We start from the raw sequence: 13,666 nt of genomic DNA on the forward strand, positions 1-13,666 counted from the left end.
AGAGAGAGAGAGAGAGAGAGAGAGAGAGAGAGAGAAAGAGAGACAATATGTAGCATCTTGAAGTGTTTTGTTGCCTTTACATAGCTACTTATTTTAGGACTTTTTCTAGTAATTTCTCATCAATTTAAAAACATTTCATTTGTTTTCACAGGTGAAGGTGATACTACACCCACGATAGTCAATTTAGACCGTAAGTAATATTCATATAAGCACTTAATATACACACACACACATACATACATACATACATATACATTCACTTATATTCTTTTGTACCTGCATCAGGATCTTTTATGATTTGCTTAAATTTTCTTCCTAAGACTTTTATTATTGTTAAGGATTTAAAATTCTTTAATTTTGTGTAATAGAGAGATAAATAATGTCTCTTTAAAATGTACTTTTTAATTGTACTGGAGGATCATTATATGTATATGTTAGGTAAAGAGAAAGAGAGGCTGGCAGAATAGATCATGTAAAGTAAGTATTATTTGATTTTGGATCTGTGTTTTTATATTTTAATTTGAATGAGTACTAGAATATCAGCTTTATGAGGGCCAGCATCAGTCTTAGTTTATATCTCCCACTAGAGATATAACCTAATGCAACTATGATAATATTCCTGACATAATAGTCATTTAATATACACTTGCATTGATTTAGCTGTTAGAATAACTGAACTTATCTAAATTTGACTTCATGGAGGCATGATAAAAAATAATTTTAAAATTATTCAGTTTCCATACTTTCTCATGTTCAAAATATTATCCTTCCATGTTTGCCACTTTATTCAAAATTATTTAAATCCTTTTAAAGGATCTACTAAGCACCAAGCTCTGCTAAGCTACTGAAAGCTTTTGCATTTTTATACCTTCCTTTGGTTGAAGAAGGTAAAAGGATTATTTCAATTTCACAAATCAAGTTAAGTCATACCAAAGTACTTGGGAAATTAAGATAAATAATTGGGTCATTGGACATGTGTGATAAACATAAAAATAACAATGAATATGGAGGGCAACTTAGAAATAGCAAAGGGTGAGATAAAACACTAACATGGTTTAAGATTTTTACCTCATAAATGCATCATGAATACAAATTGTAAGCTACTTGAGGTCAGGGCTTTTCTTTTGCCTCATTTTGTATTCCCAATTCTTAGCACAGTGCCTAGCATACACTAGGCAGTTGACAAATGTCTACTGAGTTGAACTTTTAAATGCTTACCCTACAAAATATCACAATCTTAGAGTTGAAATCTAACCTAATGCTACATTACGAGAATTCACCACATTATGGAAAAAAGACTAAAGAATTATTAGATGAATCATTCTGTTATACTCTTCAGAATTATACTGTGCTCTTCACCTTATGAAGGAGATCATCTTTTGAGAGTTATTTCCATTGGGCTCCAAACTAATGATTGGTGGTTGAATATAATTTAACTGATTTACTCTCTCTCCAAAGTAAAAGCTCCTTAGATGTTTAAGGATAAAAAGCATGCTTCTCTTAATTTTTAACTCTTCCCCAGAATAAAATGCCCAGTTCCTTTAGGCAGTCATCAAATGATACTGTTTCAAGTCTCTTCATTATCTTTGTCCCTGTCCTCTGGAAATGCTTCATTTTGTCACTGTCCTTCATAATGTATAATACCCCAAACTGAATACAGTGTTCCAGTGATCAACCACTGGAATAAAACACTTGTTCTTTTCAAAGTTTAAGAAAAAATCCCTCAAATATAGTTATTTTACTATGTTGTTGTTCATTCATTCAGTTGTATCTAACTCTTCATGACCCTTTGGACCATAGCATGCCAGGGCCTTTTATTCTCCAGTATCTCTCCAGGTCTGTCCAAGTTCATGTTCATTATTTCTATGACACTGTCTATCCACCTCACCTTTTGCCATCCTCTTTTCTTTTTGCCTTTGATCTTTCCTATCATCAGGGTCTTTCCCCATGAGTCCCATCTTCTCATGTGGCCAAAGTAGTTAAGCTTCAGCTTCAGTATTTGACCTTCCAGTGAATAGCATGAATTAATTTCTTCAAATATTGACTGATTTGATCTCCTTGCTGGTCAAGGGACTCTCAAAAGTCTTCTCCAGTACCACAATTCCAAATGTTGATTCTGCAGCACTCAGCCTTTATTACAGTCCAGCTCTTATGGCCATATAATGCTACTGGAAAAACCATAGCTTTAACTCTTATGAACCTTTGTCAGCAAGTTAATATTTCTGCTTTTTAGTATGCTGTCCAGATTTGCCATAGTTTTACTTCCAAAGAGCAAGGATCTTTTCATTTCATGTCTGCAGTTAGTGTCTGCAATGATCTTTGAGCCCAACAATATAAAATCTGATGCTGCTTCCATTTCTTCTCCCTTTATTTGCCAAGAAATGATGGGACCGGTTGCCAAGATCTTAGTTTTTTGATGTTAAACTTCAAGCCAGCTTTTCTTGATTCACATATTGCTGAAGCCTAGTTTGCAGAATCTTAATCATAACCTTGCTGGCATATGAAATGAGTGCATTTGTTCAGTAATTTGAACATTCCTTTACATTGCCCTTCTTAGGATTGGGACATAAACTAATCTTTCCAATCCAGTGGTCACTGTTGAGTTTTCCAAATTTGCTAGCATATTGAATGTAACACTTTAACAGAATCACTTTTTAGGATTTTAAATAGCTCAGCTGGAATTCCATCACCTCCAGGAGCCTTATTGTTAGCAGTACTTCCTAAGGCCCACCTGATTTCATTCTCCAGGATGTCTGGCTCTAGATCAGTAATGACATTGTGGTGTTTACTGATGATGTTAATACCATTCTCGTCCTATTATTTTTTATGTTCTTTCTACCTCTTCTTGATCCTTTCTGCTTCTTTTAAATCCCTATATATTTTTTCTTTTAACACGTTCATTTTTGCATAAGCTGTTCCCTTGATATCTCTAATTTTCTTGAAGGGATATCTTGATTTTCCCCATCCCATTTTTACCTTCTATTTCTTTGCCTCTCTTTGCTATTCTCTGGAATTCTGCATTCAGTTGTGTATCTTTCCTTTTCTCCTTTACTTTCTGCTTTCCCTCTTCCCCTAGCTATTTCTAAAGTCCCATCACTCTCTGGCTCTTTGTTTTCTTTAGATTTTTCTGTTGTTGCTGCCTCCTGTATAATATTAACATCCTTTGTCCATAGTTCTTCAAGCACTCTATCTACCAGATCTAATCCCTCAAATTTATTCATCACCTCCACTTTATACTCATAAGGGATATTATTTATATTATACCTATATGGTCTGATAGTTTTCCCTACTTTCTTGAATTTAAGTCTGAATTTTGCAATAAGAAGCTCATAATCTGACCCACAGTGAACTGCAGGTCTTGTTTTAACTGACTGTATAGAGCTTTTCCACCTTTGAATATATATATAATCAGTCTGATTTAGATAGACCATTTGGTGATGTACATGTATAGAGTAGCCTTTTGGGTTGTTGAACAGGAGTGTTTTCTATGACAAGCAAATTATCACAAAACTCTTTTAGTCTCTGCCCTGCTTCATTTTATATTCTAAGGCTAAACTTGCCTATTATTCTAATTATCTTTTTTTTAAAGCAATAGGGGTTAAATAACTTGCTCAAGGTTACACGGCCAGTTATTTCTGGGTGTGGTGCTGAGTATCTGAGCCCGGATTTGATCCAGGTCATCCCGACACTGGAGCCGGTGCTCTTACTCGCTGAGCCACCTGGCTGCCCCTAAGCAATTGGGGTTAAGTAACTTGCTCATGGTTACATGGCCAGGTGTTTCTGGGTGGGTGCTAAGTGTCTGAGCCTGGGATTCGATCTCCAGGTCTTCTCAACACTGGAGCCGGTGCTTTTACTCACTGTGCTACCTGGCCACCCCTATTCTAATTATCTTCTGATTTTTCTGCTTTAGCATTCCAATTCCCTATGATGAATGTGACATATTTTTGGTGTCATTTCTAGAAGATATTGTAGTTGTTCATAGAATGGATCAACTGTGGCATCATTTATTGGAGCATAGACTTGTATTACTACTGAATGAATTAAACCATGTTGAATGGTTTTCCTTGGATTCATATATCATTCTGTCAGTTCTGAGATTATACCTCAGTACTGCTTTTCTCACCCTTATGTTGATTATAAGGCCTACTCCATTTCTTCTAAGTATATATGTAGTCTATGTAATGATCACCTGAATTAAATTCACCCATTCTCATACATTTTGGCACCCCAGATGTCAATGTTAAATCTTTTCAACTCATGCATGACCACAGGTTCTTATGCAATATGATTTTTATAGTATCAAACCTTCCTTTCATCACCAGGCATTCCTCAGGTGAGCTTCCTTTCAGCTTTGGCCCGGATGCTTCATTAGTATTAGAGCGACTTGTATTTGTCCTCCACTCTTCTCTAGTAATGTATTGGATACTTTCTGACCTGAGGGGCTTATCTTTCAATGCCATCTTTTTTAATCATTTTAGTACTGTCCATGGGGTCTTCTTGGTAAAGATACTGGAGTGGTTTGCTATTTCCTTCTCTAGTGGATCACCTTTTTTCAGAGCTCTTCACTATGACCTGTTCATTTTGGGTAACCCTGCATATGATTCATAGTTTCATTGAACTATGCAAGCCTCACTACCATGACAAAGCAGTGATCTAAGGGGGTATCTTATTATATCTCTAGTGAAAAGCATTTCTAATCATTTAATTATCAATATTATTTTTTGGAGGGGCACTTGGGGTTAAGTTACTTGGCCAAAGTCACACAGCTAGTAAGTATGTTAAGTGATTAAGGCCGAATTTGAACTCAGGTCCTCCTGACTCCAGGGCCGGTGCTCTATTCACTGTGCCACCTAGCCAGCCCCAAATTATCAAATAATATTTAAAAGAAATCTTTGGGAGTTTATTCTTGTGGGAGCCAACATGATGTAGAAGAGGAAACAGTGACTTGGGATCAGGACAGTGCTGGGTTCATAGCCTGTCTCAGATAATCATTAGATGTATTATTCTGAGCAGATCACTTAACCTTTCTCTGCTTCATTTTCTTCATTTGTAAAATGAGAGGGTAGGACTCTGTGACCACCTAGACTCTTTCCAAGTTTGCATCTATCATGCTATGAAATTCTGGTAGATCTTGAATTTAGAGCAAATGGTAAAAGATTAAGTGCCTTCTGCAATTGCAGCAGAATGAATCCTGAGCAATAAATGGGCTTTTTACGCTTTTGCCCCCTCCTAGACTCCACATAATAGTGCGAGAGGGAGGACAATGTCGAATTCTTGATTGTTTGGGACCGAGTTTCTTGCTACCATGGGTCATCATTCATGAACTCTTCATCCCACATTGACGTAGTTGCTTTGGAATTACTGGATTAGTTGTTACGAATTTACATAATCTAAACACATTTTTTTGTGAGTTTTCTTGGCAAACAGATTTTAATGAATAGCTGTCCCAAAGAAATGGACAGAATAGCTCACTTTCCCTCCCCACAGTCTGTGCTTGGGATTTCCCTCTATCTCCCCTCTCTTTTACCATTTTCTATTAGGTGGGACAGCCCCTTCTTCTATACCATCCACTTATTTCTTACCTCACTCTAAAATTTGTTAAGAATGAGAGCATAAGAAACAGGACTGATACTTGCTAGGGTGGAGGGGAGGAAGGAACAGAGTTTAAGTTATCATAACTGTTCCCATTTCTGCTCTTCCCTACACCCACCACCAGTTCTGGACTTACTAAATGGGACATCTATCCCACAGTCCCAGAATTAGTCTCATCAGCAATGTTCCTAGCCCTAGAGGCACCAAAAATCTCATCATTAATGAATTCATCTAGAGTTTATCCAGTGTATCTTAGAGCAAAAGTTCTTAACTTGGGGTTCATAAATTGTTTTTTTAAACATTTTGATAACTGTTGCAATATAATTTGCCCTCCTTTGTAATCCCAGATATTTACTTTTATTCATTTAAAAACATTATTGCATGTGGTGATTAGTTATTGTTGTACTATTAAAATAGGCTTCTATTATATAGCTTATAGGTCACAATTTGGTAAACAGTTTTTTTAAATGAAAAAAAGCATTCTCAGTTTTAAGCAATCAATTTACAAATGACACTTTGGAACATACCCTATGCATATATTTGGACTTCATGCATGTGTGTTGTTTTTTTAATGCTATGTTTGGGACTGTTTTTAGATCCTGTCATTTCCTGTGCAAAAACAAAACAGTTACGAGTAGTAAATGGAATCCCCACACAAACAAATGTGGGATGGATGGTTAGTTTGAAATACAGGTAAGTATCATATTTCAGGCAGACTGCCTAAATATGTATCCAGTTTATTAATTTTTTAAAGTTTTTCTAACTTCCATTTCTATTATGTAGAAGCATATATAAAATATATACATATATCTATGACAAGAATACCTGCCTCCCGTGTGTGTGTGTATATATATATATATATACACACATACGTGTATACACACATTTATAATTAAATATTCTCAATATAGAACCTTTCAATAAATATTCTACACAATTTCTCATTCTAGAGCATATTAATTTTGTAATTGTAAATCCATTTATGTCAGATATTATATCCAGAACATAAAACATTTTTGTTTTAGGGATTTATTGCCAGAAAATGAATGGTATAACATGATTCTGTTGCAGGCTAATCTTATAAAGAAGAACCTATTTTGCTCATATTCTGAAACATTATAGAAATCAAACTGGTTGAGAAAAAAACCAAAAGCCATCAGAATCTAATATTGGTAATTAGGAGGAGGGAGAACTGTATATGCTGTGCAGTATTCTGGGGGGGGGGCAGTATATATTATAGTTGCAGACTATTTTGTTATTATTCATTTAATTCCATTAAGCAAATATTTATTAAATGTCCAATATAAACAAGGCACTGTACTAGGTATGGACATATAATAAAGATATAATGAAAAACAGTCCTTGTATTATGTGCTATGCCTATAATAATGTGAATGAAGAGAACAACTACCAGCACTGAGCATTTTGTATTTTACAATTATAATGAACAAGGTTGTCCCTGAAGAAGAACTGAGAACATGTACTTCTGATCCTTTAAAAAAATTTTTAAACAGAGGTGGAGAATTATGTGGGAAGAAGTTTATATTTATTGCCAGAATAGATTAATATGTTAGCTAGTTTTGCTGAATTGCATTCTTCCTTTCTTTCTCCCTTAAAGTGGGGGAAGAAAATGTTTATATTTGGAAACAATGGTGTTGTAAAAAAAAAAAAAGATATCAAAAATTTTTTAAAACCCTAAAAACAACCCCTGCCCTCAAGGAGCTAACATTCTACTGGTTGCTACCATATATCACACACAAGACTAAATAAAGCATTCTTGTAATTTCCACACTAATTTTTATTTCATTTTTATGTTGTATTATCGAAATTCTGATTCCTCATTTTAGTACGTATTATTTAGATTATATTGTATGTTACAACTATACAATATGTGCATACATACACACATCATGCTTACATATAAACTGTATAGTAGAAGCTTTAGTGGAAGTAATATAATTATAGATAAGCATAATAAAATTAGAAAATCATGTAATATATAATATTGAAGATAAAAACTAATTCTATCATCAAGAAATGCCTGTATAGAAATAAGTAAAGTCTGAACTCATCTGATTGGTGATTGAGAGCAAACTCACCTCAACCCTTTATATCCAACCTGCCCTAGCTCATACTTCATAGCCCATCTTGCCATCCACCAAGGCACTCTCCCCCTTTTCATCTGGCTTTCCACCTCTACTCTTGCACTGAGAATATATTAATAAACACATAAGTACTCTCATTCCTAAAGGAAAAGGTGAGTCAATTTGCAGCTTTTAGCATTGTTTTAATAAATGTGTGTTCAATCAAACTTGTTATGTAACTTGTTACATTTTCTTATTTCTTTCCTCACAGAAACAGGCATACCTGTGGAGGCTCATTAATAAAAGAAAGTTGGGTTTTAACTGCAAGACAATGTTTCCCTTCTCGGTAAGATATCTATAAAATTAAGTATTCATTTAGAATAATTTTGATTTTGTTAGTTTTTGTTTTGCTTATTAATTCCATTCATGTATGTTTATTGTTTGGAGATATAAATCAAGGAGACATTACATGATTTGCTATTCTTATTTATATTTTAATCCACGGACTTTGCTCTTGGTCTCATTTCATTTGGCTTTTGTAAACCTACATATGCATTATCCTTCAAACAAATTCCTATGAAAATCAATCTCAGGAAAGGGAGAGATCCAGTATATTATATGCCTTGAGAAATCTTTCACCTCACCTAGTTCTTCATAGATATGATCTTTTTTCTTTTCTTTTTTTAAACTACTAAACATCTTTGTCAGTATTTTATTTTCATTCCAAATTTAAATATATAAAAATTATGTACTCATCAACTTTTTTAGATGTGTTTAAATCAGTGGAGGTTGGCCATGGTGAGAAAAATTCTTAGACTAATGTATATCTGAAATTCTTCTGAAATAGCTGCTTGCAGAATTGAGGGGTTCAGTGACTTGCACAGAGTCACAGAACCAGGTTGTGTCAAAGGTGGGGATTTGAACTCAGGTCTTCTAAAGATATGGAATTCACACAGTGCTTCTAGGTCCACATTAGTGCATAAGTGGCATATCCACTAATACCTAGAAGACTTATCTAAACTGGAATATTAAACTGGAACTGGAAAAGACCTTACCTATAATTTTGTCCCGGCTCCTAATTTTACAGAAGTGAGATCTGAGGCTGAAAGGGGAATTCTGACTAGACAAAAGTTAAGTGGTAGAGCTTGAATTTAAATTTAAATTACACTCTAGGCTACAGGAATTTGTAGGAAACATATCATTTAACCTACTTTATGAATCACCATTGCATAAGTGTGTTTAATCAGGATCTCTGCCAACAAATATATTCCCTTCCACACTGTTATATTGTATATTACAGCCATTTTGAATTGCATTTGATTTTTGCCATATTATACAAATACTCAGTCATACTAAACTTGTATATTACATTTCAATATTTTATTTAGAACTAAAGATTTGAAAGACTATGAAGCTTGGCTTGGAATCCACGATGTTCATGGAAGAGGAGAAGAGAAACACAAACAAGTTCGAAATATCTCTCAATTAGTATATGGACCTGAAGGATCAGATCTGGTTTTACTAAAGCTTGCAAAGTTAGTACTTAAAATTTGAAGATTATTTTTTCTTAACTTAGGAAGAAGTTGATGTGTCATAATACAATGTATACCTTTGCCTTTCTCTGTGGTAAAACTTTTAAAAATGGTGAATAAAAGTGTGTTGACTTTTTTTTTTCAGACCTGCAGTACTGGATGACTTTGTTAGTACAATTGATTTACCTAATTATGGCTGCACAATTCCTGAAAAGACTACTTGTAGTGTATATGGATGGGGATATACTGGATGTAAGCTATTTAATTTTCAATTAAAACATGTTGCTTATTTAAATAGGTCTTCTATTTAAATACTGTTATTTTTCTAAATATAACTGTGATTTTATTTTTTTTTTATCTAAGTAATCAACTTTGATGGTCTCCTTCGTGTAGCACACTTGTTTATCATGGGAAATGAGAAATGTAGTCAATATCACCAAGGGAAGATCACTCTAAATGAGTCTGAAATCTGTGCTGGGACTGAAAAAATAGGAACAGGACCATGTGAGGTAAAAAGATTTATAAATCTAGAATGTGTAATAGGAATTATGTTCTCCAGTGTATTTCCTTTGTATTTTTCTCATATTAGAAAACAAAAGGTTTGCACTAAGCATACTATATTATTATACTAGAATAATCCCTCTTATTTCATGAAATGACTCCCTAAAAACATAACATTATAAAATTAAATTACAAAGGGAAGTATCATACGATATAGGAATGACTGAATGGCATTTCTAAAGGTTTTGCAATGTTATGGTATGTTGTGATTATAAATATTAAAGGCTTTGTGAAATGGTGTTATTTGGAGTAATTATTTGCATTCTTTTCCCCTTTCCCCCAAACATAAAACAAGAAATAAACCATGCCTGATCACATTAGTAGAAATCTCATGAGTATTTGGCAAGTAAATGGAATAACATTTCAACCTGGAAGAAAACCTAAAACTAAGGTTAGGTAAATCCTAATATCTTTTGCCCCCATAACCCCAATGTATCAGATACTCCACTTAAATTAGATTATTCCCTAACCTTTGAACATGCTCCCTACTTTCCAAATTTCCATTCACTGCATACCCTTCTGTTAGAGGATATCATTAAATTCGATTTTGTTTGTATGGGATTAGAAGTAAATGCTTGTGTATAACCTCATATGACTATAATGGACTGTATTAAATTATAAGGAATTATCTTTTTATCTCTAAAATAATGCTTTTTGCTATGCATGTCCTTTTCCTAGGGAGATTATGGTGGACCTTTGGTTTGTGAACAACATAAAATGAGAATGGTTATTGGCGTTATTGTACCTGGTCGTGGCTGTGCCATTCCAAACCGTCCTGGAATTTTTGTTCGAGTAGCTTATTATGCAAAGTGGATTCACAAAATCATATTGACATACAAGGTACCTCAGTCATAGCTGAAGTAAGTGTGGCTGGAGCCTCTACCACTATAGCTCCTCTTACAGAGCGCATGAAATTAAAATGTCACATAAAAATCAAAAAAAAAAAGCGAACACCCTACTTGACTGTCAAGTTTATTAAGATACTCATTGATATTTATGAGTGTTTTCTGTCATTCTGTCTGTCAGTGTTATTTTGTAAATGTTGAAGTGAATTAAGGTATGTGCAAGTATAGTAACATATCTCCTGAAGATACTTGAATGGGTAAAAAAAAAAATTACAAAGTTATTGTTGCTAGATGCTAAAAGATTTTTAAGGAAACAGATCAATTAAATTCCCTATGCCACTTTCCATGTTTAACACCTTAATAATAAACCACAATTTTAAAATAATATTATGTGAAACTTGCCACCATTATATACTATCCTCTGTCTTTAATGAGTTCCTTTAAATTTAATTATATTCCATATTATCATTTAAGATAACCATTATCATTTTTTCCATTCCATAGCCTCTAATACCTTTATGTGTACATGTGCATACATGTGCACACACACACAGTCATGGCATGTAGTTCACAATCATCACCATTTTGTAACCAAGTAATTCTGGTCTTTTGTCAGGCAGTATAGCAGTTTCTGAAGGCTAGAGAAGAAGGAATACAGAAGAGTCCCAGAAATAAAAGAAATTAACTTAGTTTTTGTTCAAATAAAGCAGTGTTATCACTACCAAAATTTGGTTGGTATCTCTGCAATCATGACCTACTGAAGATTAAGAAGCCCTATTCCAGATATTCGCCAACTCTTAGCATGTTAGGTGCTTTGTTGGTGTTTTTTTTTCCTTTCTCAGAGGAAGAGTAGAATGGACATCCATATAATCTTTCCCTACTCAATTTAAGCCCATTTATTTATGCAAGTTACTTATATCTCCTTACCTAAAGAATCTTTTAGATTCTATGTAGATACATAAATTAAGAGGGAAAAAATTTATTTCTTTCAGTAAAAAGAAGCCCTAAATAAATTATTCACTTTCTTATATTTAAACAATAAAAGAAGTTAATTATTTAAATAAAAAAAACCTCATACTACCATATGAGTACCATGATTACCTTAAGAATAGTTACTGAAGTAATTTGATTGGTATTAAAAATAGTATTTTAATCATGTAGCTCAGTTTTGTAAGTAGCCTCTCAATATGGACTTATTGAAATTGGATGGGGGTGGCTAGGTGGCACAGTGAATAGAGCACTGGCCCTGGAGTCAGGAGGACCTGAGTTCAAATCCAGCCTCAGACACTTAACACTTAGTAGCTGTGTGACCTTGGGTAAGTCACTTAACCCCAATTGTCCTGCCTTCCCCCTCCAAAAAGAAAAAAAAATTGGATGGAAAATCCCTTTACTGATCTAATATGTCTTTGGGGATAAAATGATGGATTTCAAGTTAGAAGACCTTGCTTCAAATTTGTTTATGCCATTTATGTGTGTTAATGGGGACCCTCTTAATATGTCTCTGGGTTACAGTGCCTGACATGTAAAATAATGGAGCTGGATAAGCTGACTTCTTTCTCCTGCCTAGCTCTAAGACTATGATCCCATAAAGGAAAGGCCCTTTAGAGGAAGAAAGAACAAAATTATACAGAAAGCCATCTTTAATGATGAAAGAGGATCATTTTAGGGGCGGCTAGGTGGTGCAGTGAGTAAAGCACTGGCCTCAGAGTCAGGAGGACCTGAGTTCAGATCCAGCCTTAGACACAACACACACCAAAAAACTAGCTGTGCGACTTTGGGCAACTTACTTAACCCCAATTGCCCTCCAAAAAGAAAAAGAACAAAAAAGGATCATTTTAGTATGGCATTGCATCATGTTCATTGTGAACTGATCTGTTCAAAAGATACAAGAGATTTTTGATGAAAATTTGTAGTTTCTAATAACGATTTTGACCTGGCTCTTCATGTATAGATTTTACTTGGAAACACAGCACCCGAGTTCTGTCTTATTTACTGCAGTCCATTATGATAATGAGTAGAGTGGCAAGTTGCTCACAAAAACCCAAATAATCCTTCAGATTTGAGATCATTGGGAGCTATAGTTATTTACTCATTTGTTTTTGACAGGATATAGTCCCTATGAAATTTTAATGCTCTGTCTTCCTCTGTGCTTATGTCAGTCTGTCTCAATCTCTGTATCTTTTCCTCTGTTTCTTTGACTTTGTATCTGTCTCTCTCCCTCTGTATCTCTCTCTGTCTCTGTCTATGTCCCTCCCCCACACCCCACTTCTTTCTGTGTGTGTGTGTCTCTGTCTCTATCGCTCTTTAAACCTAGATACACTAGGTCATAGACAGCTTTTGCACTGATTAATTTTTAACATAACCCTCTTTGAAACTATGTTGAACTGTTTGGGATAGGACCCAGTTAGAAAGAAAGAAATCTGGTTGTGAGATAACCCATTCAGTGAAGGACACTAGAACCCAGAGAGATGTATTAGATGAGATCTTTTGAGATAAGAACTAGCAGATTAAGAGCTTGCAGTGAGTTATCTGTAAAGCAAGATGAATCCATCCCAAATCTCTTGGTTTGGCTTCATTCACTTTTATTAATCATAGTTTTAGCCAGGCAAAATGGAGTGTGTTGGAAAGAAGACATATACGCTTAAAATGCATTTTCTTAAGATAGTCATGGCCTTGGTATCATTGTTTGTAGCTCACATATAAAAGACTATTTTTAAAAGTTTTATACCATGTCTAGATACTTTAAAAAAAAAGCAACCTTTTCCCTATATTTTTGAAAAACAAACATTTTACTGTCAGTTATTATACATTCCCATGAATGGGAAGGTAAAGCAGATGTACTAAAAACATAAGACACAACTCTGTCCCTTTAAAAATTTGTATTCTTTATTCTCAAAAACTGACTCTCTGAAAAACTAAAATTATTTGATACCTTGGTTGAATTATTATAAAACTTCCATTTGTTTTAGAATGAACTGTGGAAGGTATAATAGGAATTGAGAGAAAGAGAGAGAGAGAGAGAGAGAGAGAGAGAGAGAGAGAGAGAGAGAGA

The 13,666-nt window shown here is 34.3% G+C and overlaps 1 protein-coding gene across 3 annotated transcripts in view; it reads left to right on the top strand.

The window, feature by feature from the left end:
• The window catches only part of LOC138175875 (hepatocyte growth factor), a 102,519-nt gene extending 91,804 nt beyond the window's left edge, over positions 1-10,715 (top strand). For all 3 annotated transcript variants that reach the window (XM_069106509.1, XM_069106508.1, XM_069106510.1), the window contains exons 12-18: positions 152-190; positions 6,189-6,285; positions 7,948-8,022; positions 9,065-9,211; positions 9,354-9,460; positions 9,572-9,717; positions 10,448-10,715. In XM_069106509.1, the coding sequence (XP_068962610.1) occupies positions 152-190; positions 6,189-6,285; positions 7,948-8,022; positions 9,065-9,211; positions 9,354-9,460; positions 9,572-9,717; positions 10,448-10,624 (788 nt within the window). In that variant the 3' untranslated portion in view covers positions 10,625-10,715. The remainder of the gene's footprint in view (positions 1-151; positions 191-6,188; positions 6,286-7,947; positions 8,023-9,064; positions 9,212-9,353; positions 9,461-9,571; positions 9,718-10,447) is intronic.
• Positions 10,716-13,666: the final 2,951 nt, after the last annotated feature.

This window comes from Petaurus breviceps, unplaced genomic scaffold, assembly GCF_028583685.1.
Source record: "Petaurus breviceps papuanus isolate PSGF00001 unplaced genomic scaffold, PetGlider_PUasm1.0 79, whole genome shotgun sequence".
Taxonomy (NCBI): Eukaryota; Metazoa; Chordata; class Mammalia; order Diprotodontia; family Petauridae; genus Petaurus; species Petaurus breviceps.